At 51.9% G+C, this 21,252-nt stretch overlaps 1 protein-coding gene across 1 annotated transcript in view; it reads right to left on the bottom strand.

The window, feature by feature from the left end:
- The window catches only part of LOC122368589 (pneumococcal serine-rich repeat protein-like), a 90,010-nt gene that overhangs the window by 8,425 nt on the left and 60,333 nt on the right, over positions 1 to 21,252 (bottom strand). Inside the window, exons 4-6 of the mRNA XM_043342680.1 lie at positions 7,383 to 7,492; positions 2,994 to 3,084; positions 1,571 to 1,657 (exon numbers count right to left, since the gene is read on the bottom strand). Of these exons, the coding sequence (XP_043198615.1) occupies positions 1,571 to 1,657; positions 2,994 to 3,084; positions 7,383 to 7,492 (288 nt within the window). The remainder of the gene's footprint in view (positions 1 to 1,570; positions 1,658 to 2,993; positions 3,085 to 7,382; positions 7,493 to 21,252) is intronic.

A 21,252-nucleotide genomic window follows, 5' to 3' on the forward strand; every position in this document is an offset into this window, starting at 1 on the left:
CCAATAAATCCACCAAACTCTCCACCTCTCGCCGTCTCTCAGACCGCCACTGGTGGTCTCTTCCGGACAAAGACGTTGCCTCACGAGTCCGAGGCACGCGCGCGGCTCGTTCGGAGCCGAGTCGTCGCCGGTGCGGTGCCTCATTTATCAGCAGACGCTCACGACGGGCCGCGCACCGCCCCGACGGGAGAGATTCACGCCCGTCTTCTGCGAACGTCGCGTCGGCGCCGACACGGGCCCGGTTCTTCGTACAGTAGAAGATGGGGACGGGAGTAATGAGAACTGCGTCGACCGCGTCGACCGCGACGACCGCGATGGCGGCGGTAGCGAAGGCAGCGGCGACGGAGGCGACGGTGGAGGCGGCGACGACGGTGGTGGAGGGGAGTCGAGGGCTGTAATTTAGCTACTAGCGTCGGTGGCAGCGTCGGCAGCAGCCGTGGAGGTGGAGGCAGTGGCGATGGAAACGGCGGTGGCAGCGCTTGATTACGCCCTCATGAAACGTGTTACGAGGCGTCGGTAGTGGCAGTGTTCGACCCAGCTTGATTATACGTGGGAAACCGAAGGTCTGGGCGCATCCAACACGCTGATTACAGGATCGTGTTAGTACCTATCGTGACCAATGGATTCCGCCGGACGGCTACCATTTTTGGCATACAGGTCGTGAGTTAGATATTACGACTGAAATGAGTCATTGGAGGACATCTGCGCTGCTGCATCGTCTGAAATCCGCTGATCACTCTGCAACGAGTTAATCCGTCCCATTCATTACATGATTTAAAGGAGTGGGTTGATATTGCGGCGCTGTCAAATACGTAGCCTTTAATTGTGTGGAAGTTTATCGGTCGATCTTGGCCACAGAAAAGCGAAAAATGTATCACCAAATCGCTAACAAAAGCATGTAATTTCCTCGGAAAACCATATAAACGATCGTATAATTTCTCATAAACCAATTTTACACGCACGCTATTCGTTTTAGTGCGCAAGAGTTTTAGACCAAGACCGGACAATTCCATGTCCACGAACCACCCAGACCCATGTTCCGTCCAATATCCTGACTCTTCTCGTACCGTTCATGGCTGTTTTCTCATCACGTGGTGCTGCGGTCGCCCGGAGGCGTCGCCTGAGGTGTAATTAGCCGTGTGGTAATTGGGCGCCGGAGTCACGTGACCGGTGCGCGAGACAAGCGGCCTGTCGGCTGATTGGCTGGGACAAAGACAGCGGCCTCATCGAGGGGCTGGTCGATATGTCACGCACTCTTTGGGCCTGTCAGCGGCGGACCCTCGAAATTGCGCCGGGCGCTCTAGGAGTTCGAGTGACACCAATCGGCTCTCGAGTTGTACCATGAGATTATCCATGGAGTCTAAATTTTAGTGATGTTGATAAATAGCCATAGCCTGCAACTTATCCTCCACCTCTTTGACACTGTTTCAAAATGATATATCCTGATTCAGCGCAAATAAAGCACAAATTTTTCGTTCCCTTCTGTGGACTTGTCCTCTTCTGTGAACAGAAACAATAAAAACTTTTCACTAAGTGATGATCTTTTGGCCAATTGCCGCAGCAAACTCACCTCAGCAGTAGAAGCTGCCGCCGCCTGAAGCCGCTCCAGCTGACCCGTCAACTGGTGGACCTGACCCAGCCAGCACTGGCGCTCCCTCTGCGAACGAACAGGGAACGCATCCCAGGTCAGAGCGAGGGAACCGGCCCAAAACCCCGCCCCACGACTGAGCCAGAATAGAGACCACCCAACGTAGATCGACGACGGCACGTGTATGGAGTGTGATTGCCAAGCAGCGTGCTTTACCAGATGCATATGGTTAGGATAATTAATAACAGGCCGGTTTGACGGGCTCCGGCTGTTGGGTGGCATTACAATGACCGAATGCAGCAGCCAGCAGTCACGACATTTTCATTTTTCCCCATTTAGGCCGGAAGATACGATCAAACCTGCCCTGCATCATGAAGAGTCGGTTTTCAAATGGCCTGCCAGCGCGGGGCCGACTTTTACACCGCCGTCGCCGTCCGAGGTAAGACATCCTATTTCTCCGCCTCTGACCCAAATGGTGGTCACAGCACGCCTAAATTGTCGTCGTCTCACCGAAACGACTACCCTCGGGCCCGGCGGCTTCCCCGAATTTCTATGGTATCCATCATACCACCCCACGCATTACGTCTAATACCGGCCAGCGGGCGGGGGTCCACCGTCAGTTGAGACCCATTCCGGTGATATTTTATTAAGCCCATGTGTCGCCGGTAGCAGGAAGTGCCCAAAGGGAGGAACGGGTCACCGCACGCACAAAGTAGGATGGGGGAGGGGGCACGCAAACCACCAGCGGGCACACGCAGACCGCAGGCGCACCGTCGCAGCGCCGAGACGCCCCATAAACCACTGCGGCAGAGACAGCGCCAGCGCCCCCGGACAGTACTTCATCATTGGGATTATCATTGGCTGCCGGCGGCGGCATTACCTAATTGGCGCCCGAGGGAGGCGGCCAGGTATTAGGGCGACCCGGGGGCGCCTTAGAGGAGCCGATCGGCTTACCGGCGCCGGCTTACCGCTCGCGCCGCCCGCGGCCGGCGTGAGAGGGCCCCGGAGATGTCATCTAAAACGAATCAACGCGCGCTACCCCACAGGCGATCAACAGCGCCGAGCTAAGTCGGCAGAGGCGCCGACAAAGAAACGCTGGATCCAGCGCGGAGTGGAGCGCCAAGTCAGCAAAGCCGGGACAAAGTCGACAGTGCTGACAAAAAAGGACAGGCTAACGAAAAGGGCAGCAACACACAACAGGATGCACGGGTCCCAAGCTAGAACGGAAACCTTATTTCCCACAGGGAAGATAACCGAATTTCGCAAGCTCAGTGCGGCAAGTCCCCGGGATATGACCAGCTGAAGGATAATCATATCGACATACGGTTCAGAGAGCAAAACTTGTGCATGGAACATGTTTAATCACTTTATGCAGCAGCAATGCAATGCCGTGACGTGAACCCACCTCATGTGCCTTGACGATAGCCTCCATAGCCGCCAGTTTCCCCTCCGTCTCTGTCTTGGCAAGCTCGGCCGCCCGCAGCCGCTCCTCCGACCTGACGACAGACGCGGCGGGTCAAACGAAGGTCACGGAGCACACAAAGGTCACGGGTCACGGGGCCGCGGGTCACCACAGCGCGGAGGCAGACGACGCCTCCGGCCGGCCGACCGCCGCGCTGCCGCCGAGCTGATGGTATACTTCCCGTTCAGAGAGATTGGCAGCGGCGATCTCATCTCGAGCGGACGGCGGCGGCGCCTGACAACAGGGCGAGCGAGCGAGGCGAGTCTGTTCACTGTCCGTCAGTGGAGCCACTGCTGCTACTGGTGTCTATGGTGACACCAGAGACAGAGATACTGTCACCTTCGTCCGCAGCAGCCAGACTAACAGAGATGTCCTCTGTCCTGTCCTCGCCGCATCTCCGACACTGACCAACTCCATGGTGTCGGAGATACGGGTGAATACCGTCCCGTGTCACAGGCTGACCGGTCACCCCGACAGCTCACACCTGCCTGAAACAGGCAAGGTGTTCGGAAGAGACAGAGGACTGACAGGCGGCCTCTAACGGCAGGCGCAGCCGGGGACAGGTGGTGACAGACTGCCGATAGTCAGCCAGTCCAGCAGCCGTCAATAGAGAGATGGTGATGGGAAGATAGGGTTACCAGCAGGGTTGTATACGACTCAATCAATAGCAATCAATTCAATCACGACAAATTTGGGAAACCAATCAAATCAATCAAGTCAGAGCAGTTTTCGGGAATTGATTCAATTGACTCAAACGCGACAATGAAAGGAATCAATCAACTCAATCAAACGACTCAAACCAAGACATACATTAGGTTTTTTGCCCCACCAACTTGGAAAAGTGTCCATAGCAGTCTGGTGTACCTACCTACCTACCTACCTACCTACCTACCTACCTACCTACAGAAGAAACATAAAATTATTGTCATTTAAAATTATAAATTGCCATGCCATTCAAAGTTTCTATGTAATAAGGAAGGATACCTAGTGATGGGCAGGTGGATCATGATATTGAGGTTCAATGGGTAGAATTGGAGCAGAAGTTTCATTTAATGGGTGCAAAATAACCTAGTAGTTTACTCGCCCCTAACCCAAATCACCACCTTTCACCTAAAAGTTGTCAATTTAATTTTGGCCATATTCCAACTCCATTTACACTAAATATCAGATATTGCAGTTGAAAGTTGGCTGCTCGGATTTTGGCAGTGTTCGTGATTTGGCCATTTACCCTACATCATGTCTATTTTAATGGATAATATGCATCAATAACATATTAACCATAGGGAAATAGAAATAAATATCTTACCTGCATCATGCATATGACGGTTTCGGTTAGACAGAGACTGACGGGCAGCCTGAAAAATCTTTCCACACAATGTGCATTTGAGACGTGGGATGTTGTCAGATTGGGAAGGAAGAGATTTGAAGTATTTAGCGGTCCACGACTCTGGACGTGGCATGTCAATGTTAGGTACCTATGTGAAGAATTCAAAACATTTTATTGCAATACATTTTGAAACTGTTAGGACTGGGGGATAGGGATGAGGATTGAAGATATATTTAAAAGGAAATGGAGAGGACAGGGACTCTGGAACCACAGGATAAGTTAAGGACAAAGGAAGGAGGAACAAGGAAAATTAAAACGCGAAAACGGCACGGTGCGACCTAGGTGCCACTGCGAAACAAAGAAAACGTTTTGCCAATAAGTATGCTAAGCTTTTATAAATCCTTATTCTACGTCTTTTGATTTTTTGGTAAGATGACGTCATTGATTATCATGTAGTATGGCAGATCATCATAAAATAAATCGGTTGTACAACATCAATTTCGTTTTAATTATTATTTCATTTGAAATAAAAACACTTAATAATATTCGGTAAAATATTTTAAGGAAAATGAAATATATTAAATATGTTATGCTTAGACTCTCAGGAGAAAAGGATCAACAAACGTTCTGCTGCAAATTAAACAATGCAGCAAATTAGCTATTAATTAGACACGTAGACGTAATTAGCGAGACGAAAGCGGCGCTTTTGTTTCAGTTATTGTTGTAGGGGTTTCAGATATTTATAGTCCAGTGGGTTGTTTCTGAGGAGATGTGGGCCCTGTTTCACCGGTGATAGCAGCAAGCTACTATCAAATTGCGCGAGCTGACGTAATGTGATGACGTCATACTGCTGACGTAAGGGGCAATTCTGGCGCACGATTGCCGCAATATTGTTTTACGTCATCGACTAAATATTCGAAGTTTACGTCCAAATTTTCCTTAAATCCAACTTCTTTTAAATACATCATTTTAGAAAAATATATATCAAAAGTAAATAAACTATCATGACTGCATAAATTCTTACTTTTAGGCTCATACGTCACTTAATGCCGCGGCCAAGGTCGCGGCCATCGTGCGCTGGAACTGCCCATCACGTCAACAGTATGGCGTCATGACATGACGTCAGCTCGCGAAACGTGATAGCAGCGTGCTGCTATCACCGGTGAAACAGGGCCGTGGAGATGTGAGTTATTAATTAATCACACTTTATTAGTATATAGGGCCTTGCACTTTATCATCTGGATTAAAAAAAAAAAAACGTTTCCTGCTGAGTGCAGAAAGGTAGGTAGGTGCATCGCCAGGTTCTATCACCAGGATTGGAGCAGTTATTGCAGTTGAAAGTCAAAGTTGCCTGTTCATGTCTAGGCTCTGTTCTTTATTTGGCCATCTACCCCATATTGCAGTTGTGATGACAAACAGTTTTCAGTGTAGTTTTGTGATCTTTGATGTCATCAATTGGTGTCATTATTTTTCGTCAACTAAAACTTATTTGAACTTTCCATTCAATCGACTCAATCATACGAGTCACTCTAATTTTCGGGAATCAAATCAGTCAACCAGTCGCTAAAGTCAAACGAGTCAGTCAACGAGTCATCTCGAAAAGTCAATCGACTCAATCCAATCAACTCAAAATACGCGTTGAAACAAATCAATCAATTCAATCGACTTGATTGGTATACAACCCTGGTTACCAGCCGATCGAATGACTAACCAGATGAGTACAGAGGAAGGGATTGTCGGTGCTCTATGACGACAACAAAATTTGTGCGATTAGAGTATAAATCGACTTAAATCGACTATATAAGTGTTCAATCGACTAATAAATCGACACACGCGAGAGGCATATTATAAAATACTGGACAAAAATACACATCAAAAGTCAATATTGAAATGCTGGCAAGAGGATCACAGCGCTAACATAAGGATAAGGATGCACATAAAGATGGCATTTCATGGACACGTGGCAGAATATTAGAATAACGGAACAACGGATACAGAGCACGTGACGGGTCATCATAGGACACAGAAAAAGATAGATTGGAGGAAAGGCCATCAGCTAGCCAAACATGTAGTTGAGCCTGAATACAGACAGGCGGCTGGAAGGCGGACAGTCGGTCTTTCACAATACGGGGATGCGTTCAGCTCTGAAACTCTTCGTCTCCATACCACCCACGTGGATTCGTATGATATATCTTCTCATTCTCTCCGGGAGCCCCAGTAAAGTGATTCTTCTCTCTGAGAAACGGCCTCTCACTGCTGCCTCACTTTTGAATCTATTTACTCCGCGACTCCTCCCGACAGAAAGCGAACGGAGGCAGGCAGAGCTGGCCAAAACGGCCCAGTCTCTGCTCCATTTTTACATCACAATCTGGCGTCTCCTCTGTCGGAATCTCTAAGATGTGTGGCCGGTCCGCTCGCGTCTCGCGCCCCCGCGATCACAGATGAAACTTTACGAGCGGCGCGAATTTCCGGACGAATTTCGGATCGGCTACTCATCATGTCCAAATTGGCTAACTTTACGGCATAGGAAAATTGCCGGCTGCATGGAGCGTCCAATAACTCACGCCGTGTGATAGATCGAGTCGGCGGGCACAACGGTGAAAAATGAATCGACGACGGACAGGGCACGACCCGCGATACAAATGTGCGAGAACGGAAAACGATTTCGGTGTAAAAGGAGTGTCAGCGCTGAAATACGCCGCTTAATGCGACACTAAACGCCGGCTACTTTTCACAAACTTGACTGAGGGCTCGTAATTCGGTTGATAAATTGTACAGAAACTTGTGGGAAAATAAACGATAAGTAAACATAATTACCTACGCTCACAATGCCCAATAATCTGTAAAAGAAACAAGATTTAACGCAACGTATCACAATAATCTATACCAGACTTTGTGAAATACGCAGCACGCGAACAATAAAATGCCGTCAGTTTAATCTTACAAGACAAACTAAGCACACAGCATCTGGAATCGGCCGAGGCAGACTCGGTGGTGTCACTGACCTCCGGAGCTCATCCTGCACGGAGAAGATGCGGTCGCGGCAGCGGTCGTTCTCGACACTCATGTTGAGAGGTTGGCGGCTGTGACGGGCGCGAGATTCTCCTGCTGTCCTCTGCAACAAAAGAAAAAAGCTCAGTTAGTGCGGGAAATTGTTACGAAGCACCTCGAAAACAGTTGTTTGCGGGTATTTACAGAAAAAGTTGCCGGATCGTGTCCATTTGGTATAAATTAAAACCAACGTTAGGGTTCAATTTTTTTTTTTTTTTTAACAGCGAATTATAGACAACTGTGAATAGAATGTGAGAGTGAGGAGGTTATCGCTTCGGGGGGGGGGGGAAATAATCAATTATCGTGCGTTGGGGGCCGCATTAGAAGCTGCCTCCTGCCAATAAAAAACTGCGAAGGCAACGCAGCAACAACAACCCGTTCCAGTATCGCTGATTTGTGGTGCGGAGACATCGCAGACGACAGCCTCGTGTCAAGCATCAAGGCGAAACAGCAGTTGCCTCTCGGAACAACAGAACAGTTCTTTTGCTAAGCCACTTAGTGCGGGCCACATGTCGAAAAGAGGCCGCAATCTCAGGTCACCCGATATGCATCTGGCCGTCAACAAACATTGCGACATCTGCCGTTGTGTCACAAAACAACATCTGGAAAGGAGGTCATCTCATACCGCATCGATCTCACGTAGCAACAGAAATATCCTGCCCGACCTTCACGTATCGCACATTGCAATCGGGTGAGTCTATCGGCCGCAATTCGCGCCTTGCATTTCCACACTTTTTACAGCTCAATAAAAATGAAACAGATTGCCACGAGCCAATCAGACCCACGTGAGAAACATTACACCGGTGATCTTAAGCACCTGTGTCAATGACATTGCCATAAACCGCCCGGCCACGCTACTACGAGGCGTTACACCATGGCTGCTGCCCGGCCGGGCCGAACAGCTGACCGCAGCTGGCAGCAGTGTTCGCCACGGGCCCCAAAATCCCCAGCCCAGCCCGGCCCGGGCCCATGGGTTCAGAGCCCGGCCCAGCCCGTAGCCCGCTCTTGGCAAATATTCCAAGCCCAGCCCGGCCCGGCCCGTCAAAAATAGCAATCTAGTTATTGTCTTAGTCTATGGCTATAATAAGCATGATTGATTACACTATTTTGAGAACAATTCAAATTGCATGAATATTAACATGGCAATCATGACTCCCTTCTTTTCAATGAATATAATCATTTCAAGCACCTATGGCACAAATTTTAACAGTAACAGCAAGCACCTCAGTCAATTAGGTCATGATTACACACCTATAAAAAGTTTACATGATTATATTAACTACATTCTATGAGTAAAGTTATCTTGCAAGCTGATGTGTGTGAACATTATCATTAATAATTGGTGACTCTAATGCATACTTGAAGGAAGTATTTGCAACATACTCTATACTTCCCAGCACTTACCAGCAGAAAAAAAGCTTGACTTATGGGAATTGATGAATCTGTCTGGGATTGACCTTGCTGTTAAATTCACTCCATAGATGCTGCAATATCAAAAGCCTGAGAAAGCATACAAAATAGGTGACACTAACTTTAGCACTGTCTTCCAAAAAAAGAGAAAATCCATCCATTTATCAGCAAAACTGATTTAATCTATTTTCAATTCATGCCCACGTGTCAACCGAATCTCTGTGGACAACTATCTGCTACTTTCCTTGCTATTTTATGTTAGGCTCTTTTCAAGATATGGATATCGCTAGCAGCGTAAGCAGAAAACATGGTAAGCTTGAAATGTCATTGGGTACTTTTGCGACTTGTACGCATCATCATCATCAATCGAAAATGAGCGAACACTTCTTGATTGTCGCAGCTGCGGCAGGTAGCGATTCTGACGAATTGTATAATAAAACATATATGATCAAGTTTTTGTTTTGTTTTTCGTTCGAGTTTTCAGACTTCGTGATTTTGGTTTTATTTTTCATTGGTTTAATTTTGTTTTCACCTTGATACTCACTTAAAAAACGTATTTATTTGATATACTGTTGTGTATACTACCTAGATGCCGCCACATAAACATAGCGCCGCCGCCATGATTGCACATTTTGTTGAGAAGGGGCTGGTTTGTTGTGATTTATTTTGACAAATTTATGGACATTTAAAGAAGCTTTCATCGCGAAATACTCTGTAGAGTTCCTCGTTACTTACAGTGTGTTTTGTGAGTATCCTTTTAAGGTTCTGTTCGTTAAAAAGCCGTCGGTGAAGGAAAAAAGACTGTGTTGGAATTGTCTCACTATCGCCATATATAAGTGTTAACTTAATGTAGCCCTGTAGCCCATCATTGTTGAGTGGCTTCTTAGTTTTTGGAGTTGTAGTGCTAAGTAAGTTGTTCTGATGACTACATTTTAACTTTTATTAACAAACTAATGATGCTAGAGATTCTCTGATCTTTTTGGTTGCGGAATTTTTATGAAAACCCTCCTATGTGTGACATGATGTGATATTGGATAATTCTCAAGATTCCCAAAATTCAATATCAAGTAGGTTTTCTTTCACATTGCTTAAATTTGGTTTAGTTTTTGTATTTTCCCAGTGGGTTTTGTTTGCATCAGTTTCCAAATTTTCTTAAATTGACATTAGTCGCAAAACCCATAGTGCACAAAGTTCTTGGCCCGGCCCATCCATAGCCCGTTAACTAATGATATTTGGGGGCCCGGCCCAGCCCGTAGCCCAGCCCGGCCCGTGGCCCGTTGGGCTGGCCCGGCCCGTGGCGAACACTGGCTGGCAGCTTGCCAGCGCCCCGGGCGGTGAGGAGCGGGTCACCGCAGGGGGAGGGGCGCACCAGGCGTGATTTATACCCTGCGGCGAGCTGGCGGCGACGACGGCATCGCCGCAGGCGTCTTCATGGCGCCGAGGATGGAGGGAGGAGTCTAGGGGAATCTAGGGAAGGGCGGGGCGGGGCGGGAAGCAGGATGAAGTGTGGAGATACTGACCTAAGAGCGTGTCTGTTGCGTGAATCAAAATGATTTGTGAGGAGAGAAATGGTTTGTTCTCGGCTTTATTTCGCTGTCTTGGTAACATGCGTCATGTGAAATGTGTTGCGCCGTCATCATCGCGGACATGATGACGTTAGGAACACCAGCGACGAAGGCCCAGAGTGTCATGGGGAGAAAGCACAGGCCCATGAAATGACCGAATCGTGATTTGTAGAGAGACGAGAAGAGAGGTTCTCCGTTCAATGCTTATCAATGGAAGGCCGGCTGAATAGGCATAGCAACATGCAAGTTAGTTCGAATGGAGTTTTAATGCGGCAGAAATGATTAAAGCTTTTAGCACCGTATCGAAGATGATTAGCGTGGTTCACTTGGAGAAAAACAAGCTATTAAATCCTGATTTACGATGTTTTTAGTCGCTGACTGCAATGGGACTTGGTACGATGGCTGCAATAAAAGTTCATCAGCCAAGCTTTTTTGTAGATCGATCAGCGCAACCCCCTGCCGTGGGCACTTCCAGCCAGCCGGTAACCATATGTGTCACCGCTGACAGTCAGGGAGAGATTCAATGCCGATTGCTGATGAACAAAGCACACTGCCGAAAAAGGAATGACGAGAGAGGCTTGCCCCCATTCAGCCGCGCACCTACTTCCTATTTAATCAGTTTTAACTGACACTACCGTGCTTCCTGATTGGCAGGGCCCCGATCTAATCAACTTAGTTACGCCCTCTGGCAAACGGTGACGGGCTCAGTCGTTCAGGCGTAACCTCATCTCCACGGAGAAAAAGCTAACGTGATTGAAGAGTAAAAAGAGGCGGGGAGAGAATGGAATCCACTTAGAGGAAAACGAATTAGATACCAACAGGTAAGCTCATCTTCGAATATTCACAAGCAAATATTTCACACTTTAATAAAACTCTAACCGCAACGACTTACATTAAATTCACGATCAACTATACCGACGATGATATAAGAGCATCATTCAACGTATTGGCCGATTCAACGCTGCGGCGTGGGCCATCCATCCCCACGCCTGAGGGTTCCTTCACCACCCCCACTAGCTCGATGGTGCCGTAGTAAATAACCCACCCCCATGGATCAGGGTGGGCCGCGGCGAGTCTGACTCACAAATCGATGGCCGGCGGGTGGCCCGAGTCTGAGTCACTCCGCACGGGGGGCGGGGCGGCACTGTGATGGTACTATAGCAGGGTCAGATGCGCCCTCGGGCGGCCCGCAATGACCACACTGAGGTCAGATGGAGTGTTTGGGTGGCCTACGGTCTGGGAGGTCGACTGAAGGCCCTCGTCAAGTAGTCGCTCGTATCCTGGCAGACGATAGTCATGGATCGCTGACCACCGACCTAAACACGGCATGAATGCAAAAGGTTTGTTATGCCAGCGTGTGTAGATGCACAAGCAACTGTCTTATTTTCATCCACACATAACCTAAATAGCTCAGAGCAGAAACCGTTATTTCATTATGCAGACTACAACCTAAACAGCCACTTATGCTACGTGTATACATATAACCCGAATAGCACTGAACAGGAACCGTTATTTTATTATTCGGACACCACCACTGGAAAGGGCCACCACTCCCTCCACTAAAACGCCCTCCGAGTTGTTGGCAGGAGGGCGTGTGCGTCAGCTGTGGGGGCGGGGCGGGGGGGGGGGTGCTGTTGTCTCGCCCGGGGGAAGATTAGCCGGCACAAAGAGAGGCGGGACGCCACGCCGCCGAGGGGAGAGCCGCGACCGTCGGGTGGTCGGCTCTAAAAATCCATCATCGCCGCAGCGGGGGTGGTGAAAATGGCGCCGCCACTTCTACCAGACAGCCGGCGATGCCGGAAAATCGCACCCTTTTTATGCCTGTCAATATCAACTGCCAACTGATTTTCAAGAATTTATCGTTGTTTTTTTCTTCTTCTCGTTTTTGCCCGGCTTTTCTGAGAATTTAGTAGCAGTTGGTGCCGTGAAACTTATTTCCCGTTTTCATTGTCCTCTCTGCGTAACATATGCTCCCTTCGACTGCACGCTAATCCAGATGTTCAGCAGCTATGAATATATTCACCGGTTCGTGGGGCCGTGTGGCACCCTCTCAGTCACATGAGGCACCTCTGAATTCGAGTGCATGCATAATGCGGTCGACTTTCCGCAGCCAGCACCGGCGCCAGTTATTGAAACTGAGGTGATACCCACTGAGGCTCATTCACATCACTCGCCGCTTCAGTTTCAATTAGGCCGGTGAGATGATCCTAGCCGCTACCCTCCAGCAGTGACATTATGAAATTCAGCAGCATACGGGTATTCCGATCCGCCATCCAATTTCCAGTAAAGACGCAGTGGACCGCATCGAAATATTACAATCCTCGCAAGCCATGGGCGCAGCTGCGAGCCAACCCATTCCATATCACCAGAAGTTTTCAGCTGTCCCCAACGGTATGTGATAACGAGGTACAGCCATCCGAGTGTAACCAATCCAGCGACAAAGTTGGACGGACGCACTCGGAGATACTTTAGTTACCTAGTTCCCGGTTCCGATATCTCGAATTCCTTACTACGGTGAGCCACCTGCGGCAGACCAAACTCGTCCGGCCAACTTTCTTCAACAATCAACATGCGTGCAGTCATTCGCCGGATGCAGCGGGTGACATGATTGTTGATGCTCGAGCATGAATAGCACATATAACGACCCCACACGACGCTCTGTTCATTATACCACTCATGACTCTCGTCGCATGCCGCGATGCATTAGAACAATGACACTGGAAGACCATTAGGCCACTATGCGCCATCATTAGGCGTCTTTTGTCAAGAAGCCGCCATACAACTCCCGATTTTATAGCGCTGTGGTGCGTCGCCGTTTTGTTTTCAGAGAGTCACTGCTCCCATCATATGGTTTCGGCGTAGCTTTAATTTCGTCCGAAAACCACATCGAGATTAGCAAAAGATGTATAGTAGTAGAACAATAGTGTTCCTGCCCAAAGCTAGACGCCGGCTTCCCACCGCAGACGTCGAGCATTGCCTCTGGCTGTTCCAGTCCGCATCAGCGGGAATGAACACTCATGAAACTCGCCCAAAGTAATGAAACCGCCAAGGAGCGGCCGGATTAAATGGGAATGAGAAGATCACAGAGCGAGAAAGTTGGACAGAGGGAGATGAGCGGAAGAGGACGGAGCTCAAGAGGCAGCAAAAGACGCTGATGAAACGGGAGACGCACAATGGCCCAGACGGAGACAGACGCGACGTGGATGACGGAAACTGCACCCTCACAGGCTGACAGCGGAGACGGATATTTAAAAGGAAGTGAAAAAGCAAGGGAGAAATGAAATCAGTGAGAAAAAATATAAAGGAGATAAAAAGAAGACGAAGAGAAAGGAAAATGAAAAAGAGTGGAGGAAAGAGAAAGAGACGGAGACAGGAGTGAGAGTGTGAGTGGGAGAGGGAGAGGGAGAGAGAGAGAGAGAGAGAGAGAGAGAGAGAGAGAGAGAGAGAGAGAGAGAGAGAGAGAGTCATCAAGCACCTCACTCACATAGTCCGTCGGTACTTTGTTAGTGTCAGCTGATCACAGGCGTCATGTCACGTCAGCAGTAGCAAATACGGTTAATTCCCGTACTGCCAACGCATTAGTAGCGCCCACCGAGGCTGTGCAGTGCCAGGTCAGCAGCCCCAGGGAGGGCCATGTCACTGATGGATGGATCGGCGCAGGAAACATGCCCCGCCGGCCAGCACACGACGACAAAGGAGGTGGACCAGAGACAGGGGTGCCAGAGTGGAGGGTGGTGTGGAGATACACCCCGAGCGCTGACGCATGGACGAAAGGATTAAAGGAGGAGGGAAGTGGTGATGAAGAAAACAGAAATTGTGGGAAATGTACTAGTCTGACTGTAAAAACAGTTTGATGTATGGCATCTGCACTCGCACTTCGTGGGGTAGCTGCATTGAATGACTAGCCAAAAACAGCCTCCAGAGTTTTACAAAACGCCCGCAGTAGATAACCAAATATCGCGCGAAGAGGCGGGACGTTCGACCTTGTCTTACTGCCCTCCCCCAGGCTGTCAGAACCAATCCGCCAGGACTGGCCCGGCCCACGAACTCCTGACCAAAACCGCACCGTGAAACGGCCCTTGACCGCCTCCAACGGTCTCAAACGACCCAAACCACCTCCACGCGTCTCAAAAGGTCTCTTTTCGGCCCACCTGGCCATCCCATACGACAGCCGAGCTATCTCGCCCCGACAGCCGTCCGCGGCACAGAGCGCCATATGGTCCTGTGGTCCATGGTCTATGGTCCTCTAGGTCCTCTCCACGGGCCGACAAGGTTAAATACTAGACATGTCCTCCAATAGGGCGAGACGGTTAGGTCGAGCCTCTAGCAGAGCGAACGAGGCGAGTTTAGACCGGTCCTCTCCCAGAACAGTTGGGCGTTCACACTAGTCCTTCCCCAAGGGCAGGTGAGGTTTCGCAATGCCACCGAGGCCAGTGAGGCGGTTTGGGAGATCTAAATTGCCAGTGGTCGGTATGGCACCCGATAGCGCTTATCGAAAACGCGCGACCTGAGTGGTGAAATTGTTATTTGCATTGCTCTGGGAGATATCCAATTCGCGATAATTCCTAAATTGAATTCATTTCGAGCTTGCGTAAAGGTCAATGTGTTTCGATCAGACTCGTCTGATCTTGAACTAGCTGCTAAGAGGTAACGTGACTAGAATTCCCCGACTTCTCTGAACCCCAATATCGCCGTCTGCGATGTGGTGAAGCCTTTCCGAGTTCCCAACGACCCCGTCGGCACCGACAGCGGTCCCCGAGCTGGGGCCGATCGCCGGCGGCGAGGGACGATGGCGCCACGTGGAGCCGCCCCTCCACACCACCGTGTACGCGAATCGATCCCGTCCCGGCGGCGCCGCAGGGCAGACAGGGGACCGGTGCCCTTCGCAGCCCTCCACAGCCGGCCGAGCGACCGCCGCAGCAGGTCAGAGCGATCGCGGCGCCGGCCAGCTCCCAATGCAAACTAGCCTGCTCATCGACGCGGAGGCTGAGCACACACTCGACGATAGTGAACCCGACCAGCGCGGGGTTATTGCATTTGTCGACAAACGGCTCTATTTGTCGCGTCGACCGCCGGCGTCTGTGTGTGTATGCAGAGCGGAGAGACGCCGGAAAACGCCGGTCGGGGTGAGCCGGTTGGGGAGGTCAGAGAATAGAGTACACACTCCCATGTGGACAGGCGGCCAAATTCCCGGCTGTCCCGCGGGCATTAGCGGGCTTACCGGGCTGTGTCTGTATAAGGGAAACACGGGAATCTCTTCTGCAGACGCATTAGCGAGCTTAGCGTTATATCGCTTTGGGAGCCGGTGACAGCCCTGGGGGACCTGGCGACCCCTGTGTGGGGAGGCGGGGGACGAGCGGAACGGGACAGGGAAGGGATGGAGGGAGACCCACACAGAGGACGCCGCCGACGCGCGCCGCGGCTCACAACAATCCATCGCCGCCCCAATCGGTAGCTAATGCCGTGAAAACATTACCGGGCACGAACGGAAGCCTTGCGGTACGCCGCCCTCGCCCGGCGGGCTGATCGAACGACTGCGGAGTCAGGAGGGAGACTCGAGCGGAGTGGAGTCATGACTCTGTGACTCACCTGTCCAGACAGTCAGGCTCCACTGCCATCGACGCCTGTCGGAGTCGATGGGTCCGATTGTGACGCTGTCGTTAACGATGGTCTGGTATCTGAATCAGTTCCTTTCTCAGAACTTTTGGTCGTAAAATAATGCCAATCTTTCGCTGTCCCTGTCAGACTTGCCACGTGTCTTCTGTTGTTTAAATATCTGTGTGTTTGATCACTTCAAGTTCAAGTGCACATCTTCAATCTCTTACCACACAATGCCTCACACATCCGTTCCAAAAGGTGCACACGTACCTCAGGTCCAACGAACCGTCCATTCACACCGGCATCCACCGCACGCCGTCCTCGCCACCCGCCCACTTCACCAACCACCACCGCACACCACGCCACGCCGCCGGGCAGGCCGTGCTGCCGCTGCCGTGCCGGCGCCACGCCGCTCGGCGCCGTAGTGGCCTCCGACGAGAGGCCCGTCGCCGCCGGCGCGACGATCTCGAGCGGTCGATAGGTCCGCGTACGCAGGGCCGGCGCCACCGACACCGACACTGACTCTGTACTGCTGTCTCTGTCACCAGCTCTCCCGCTGCAGCTGGTGCTGACACCGGCTCCACGCAGTCGCGACTGCCGGCGCCGGTCCCCAGCCGCGGGGACCTCCATCGGCGCGCTGCCATCGTCAGGGTGTACGGCTAATGGATTGTCCCAGATGAACAATCACATCGTAGATCAGTGCTGTGGACGGCTGCGAGTGGCCGCCGGTGCTTCATCATGGTTTGGTTGACTGGAAAATGCGTCCTCGGACCGTTGTCGGTCGAAGTCAGCCTCACAATAGCGAGGGGTGCGTTTACCCGGCCCAGCCCGAGTCAATCCGGGCTCTGACGGCGGGGATACCGCCTGAATGGCTCGCTGGAACATTCAGATTGTGGGTTTACAGCCTTTCCCAAGCTATCCGTTCTTGGGAATTTATATGCAAACTTCAGGAATTGGGCACTTGACCAGAAGTTGGACGACGTGCTACACATGATTTGAACCGAGAATCATAAGAGACGCCGGACGTTACCGGCACCTTAGACCCCGTCTAATGGGTTTCTGATGGTCCGTCCGTCCCGCCCTGCTTTTGAGAGCATTCCACGGCTGCCCCTTCCTGTCAGGCGTGGCAGGATATGACAGAGTTTGACAGCCGGGCGGCGGGGACCTCAGCGGACCTCGGAGGAGGCCGCGCGGCGACCGTGGCGCCACCTACATCACCGTGAGATGAACGCCGGCCCGAGAGACGTCACCTAAACCGCCGCGAGGCATCCGTGTCTTCCCACGGGACAGGTAATGGCCTGTGACGGGCAGCCGCGCCCGCTGAGAGCCCACACGGCGCCGCAGGAGGAGCCGTTTCACCGTCTACACGGCGGAACTGGGTGAAACGGGATCCGCGCGGCGTTCCGCACTGCACACCTCGAGATGTCATGTGGAGTGGAATAAATTGTGGGTGGGCCGGCTAGAGGCATTTGAGAAGCCGTATGTATATAGATGTCGGGATTTGCATCTCAGGACAGTATCGTGAGAAGGTTATAGCAAAGATAAGCCCACAGAAACGGGAACTGCAAAAGGAAGATTAGAAAGGCATGCCACGTAGGAACAGCCCAGCTGAGAGCCAAGGTCAACAGAATATCAATGGATCTCGTATCGCCAGTCATTTTATGCCGTGATCGGGCTGACAAAGGCTTCGTCTGACTGCCAAGATTCACACCTGCAGTGTCAACACTGTCGAATAACTGAATGGGCCTGCATTAAACCAGAGGCAGGCCCGCAACCATGGCTCACATTGTGTCGAACGGAGGAAATGTTCTGCCTATATGCTAATGCACGCTTCAGCCTTCACGTGGCTCGAGTCACCAAAGCCCGAGCACCGATGCCGTCAGGATAAGCGCCAAAAAATCGCCGACAATTGGCTTGATTACCATAACAAAGAGCGCGTTTGGCGAAAGACCGACCACCCGCCGAATGGAGCGTTTGGACAGGTACAGTGACGCAATCATGGGCGGATCGGTTACAAATGAGCACCCCAGTGTCAAACACCGGTCACCAGACCTGCCCAAAACGCGACACCCGCGCACCACCATCGCCAGCGCGCACGAAAGGAACGCCATCCGTCCGACGTTCTGTTTTGTCATGGCTCCAATAGAAGAACGCCCAGCCGTCATACCACGACTATAAGTTACAGATGGTTCCGGCGATATTTCAAAACGAGCTTGGTCAGGACACGAAGCAGCCCAGCGGGACACGGGCCCCAAATGGATCGACACGAAAAAAGCCGACCGATGCCTTTGCCGGCCCTCAAAATGCCACAACACACGACAGTGACGAATGCGGGAAGATTACGAGCAGATTGAATGTGTTGCCTGTCGGTGTCGCAGCCTGCTATCGCTGCGGCTGCCGCCGAGGTCCGGCATGAAACTCATGCTAAGGGTGCCATTATTTCTGCCACTGTCGGCCAGCGCATGAATCACCTTCAAATCGTCCACACCATCTCTCCTGGTAACAAATCCGACCACTGGCTGAGTTCAATCGTCAATGGCTATCGACCGTTCATTCATATTTCTCCTGCCAGCGCGTCTCGTCAGTCAGGCGAGGCCACGGGCCGGCACCTTCACACTACGAAAGCGGGCTCGCGGCAGCCCGGGTACACTTGCCGGCCGACCAGACCAGCATTGAATGACCCAAGGTGAACAGGTCTGATGTCGGCTGGTGAGACGAAATAACACCACGGAGAGCTACGGACGACGCGAGAGTGGCCCCACACAGCAACAGAGGGCGAGAGAAATCAAGCTGTGGCGGCTCTTCCGAGTGGCAGGCGTAAGGCTTTGATCGTGTTTTGTCCCAGGGACCTTTTTTCGCTGTCTGCTGTCCACTGAAAGCTGGTGAGGAGAACTGGACCAACACTAAATATCGTGACAAGAGTTGAAGAGGCTAGTTTTTGCAACCACGTGTCGTGCATTTGCTAAAGCCACAAAGGCTCCCGAGTTTTTCTTTTTCGGCTATCTACAAAGTTTTGTTAGCTCGAGCGCTTCCTGTAAAGTGCGACACGGGTTGAGAAAACATTCCAGTGAAAACTTTGCCGCAGGGGAAATCGGCGTTCTCCAAACAAAGCCAAGGGGTCAATGCCAGAGCTGCGTGCGTGTGCGGGGAGCGTGTGCGTGGTTGATAAATCAGCCCACTCGCTCATATCTCTATGACAACTTCGCCAATCAGTCAGCGGCGCCCGGGGGCACCCACAGAGACGACCGACCTCCACCGCCCGAGGGCATGATTCCGAGAGCGCCAATAGCAGGAACGCCTGGGGCGGGTTAGTTAGACCGTCCGTCGTCAGATGTCGGGCCGGTCGGGTCGGTAGCGAAGACCGGTATCACCTCTGCCGTAGGTCCGTTACCGGGCTTCTGACACGGATCAGGGCCAAGCAGCTCTGTCACCGAGCTCTGACACCTGCACCCCTCTTCCCCTCCTCCTCTCCCTCCCCAGTCCCCACCCCACCAGCCACGCCGACCCCCCAGGCGACGAAAGACAGCGAGCGGTGTGCACGTGAGAAGGAAGGCACGTGCGGCGGGGCGGTCTCCTCCGGGGCCGTCTCGTCATGCATGGATGCAGCAGGTGTCAGGCCGCCACTGTGCAGGGTCTTGGCTCAGTTAGACGACTGGGAGCGCCACGGTTGAGCGGAGCCGCTGAATGATTGGCCGGACGGCGCAGAGTGAGGCAGCTGATTAATGAGAGCCTCTGGCAGAGGCGGATAACGCACGGGGTGACGCACGTGCCAACAGTGTGATGTGACAGGGTGGTAAGAGAAAGTCACCAGCGCCCGGTGAAAGCCCGGGGTGTTGGTGGAATTCGCAGAGGACATCTTCAGATTGGGTTCAAACATCCCACGATACACGAGAGATAACAGCAGTGCAAAGGAACTGGTCCGAGTCGAGATTGAAGGTCAGCTATGATTGAGGTCCAATAAAATTGCTGCAATGGAATTAAGATTTACGGTCTCAGAAACCAACGCCTGAAACTGAGATGAAAACAAATAACTCCAGAGACGCGAAGCTGCAGCCAGTAGCTCTAACGGAGTACCGTCCAGGCCCGGCCCGGGTTCCACTGAATCTAACACAGATTCCCCAGCCCCTTCCCCCAGTGACCTGACCTTACGCAGAATAAGACCCCAGGATCCCACCCGACTCGATATTCCCTCCATCAGAGCGGCGTCGTCCATCGTTCCGCCGGCGCCTCACTAAGAGCAGGCGCGCGACAGTTGCCACATAGGCCGTGGCGCAACGGAGCGACTTTATGAGACAGCTCGGCCGGTCTGGGTCGGCTCTGAGGCTCACTGAGGTGATGGATAAACAGCGTGAGCTGCCAAACCCGCCCCCGCCGCCGTCGTGCGGTATCAGCGGCACGCGTCAGACGCACAGTGACGCACTTAGACGCACGGTGGCGCACGGCAGACGCACAGTGACGCACTGAGACGCACAGTGACGCACGCAGACGCACGGTGGCGCACAGCAAACGCACAGCGACGCAGGCTCGTCAAACGGCTTTCTCTGCAACGATGCGATGGCTTTTTGAGCTCGGAGTAGTTTCTATTCATGGTTACGGATGAGACGCTTAGAAAGACAAAACGGGAGGCGGCTGTAATCTACGGTGTGGGTTTGCGTTCGATGACGCGCGGGTTTATCGGTTGCCGAGCGTGGGATGCTGTTTGTTGATGCCGTCAGCCATCAGCTCTGACGCAACATTAGTCCGGCTATTGACCGGACCCTGCAGCACCTCCCGTTGGCAACACCGCTTGGTAATCGGCGTCTGTCCATGTGGGCCCAGCAACATCCGACACCACAGTCGCTACTGTGCAGTTGTACTCCCGTCAACCATGGCCATATTTATGCAGCTGTGTGGCTACCTAAGCATGTCACACGCTGTGTACGCCACTCTCAACACTCCCATCGCCATTCGTCACGGTGGAAAACATGGTGAGCATGGTCGTAGTTCGTCTCTTCGGTTCCTCACAGCACCGTGGTTACCATGACGTACACCTGCACGACCCTGCACTTGAGGTGCCGGCTCAACGGCCCTGCCTGCCCTTGCGGGAGGCCAATTAACACCGAGGCAACTGGAAGTGATTTGTGTGATGGTTAATCGTCGGTCACTCCCCCCGCAGACACTCCAAACCGGCGGGGCTCGGCTTCAGCCCCGGGCGCCGTCTGAGCGTCCACAAAATCTGCACGATCCGGTCAGACGGGTCCATAAAGTGGTC

The sequence above is a fragment of the Amphibalanus amphitrite genome, unplaced genomic scaffold (assembly GCF_019059575.1).
Source record: "Amphibalanus amphitrite isolate SeventyFive unplaced genomic scaffold, NRLGWU_Aamphi_draft 000959F_arrow, whole genome shotgun sequence".
Taxonomy (NCBI): Eukaryota; Metazoa; Arthropoda; class Thecostraca; order Balanomorpha; family Balanidae; genus Amphibalanus; species Amphibalanus amphitrite.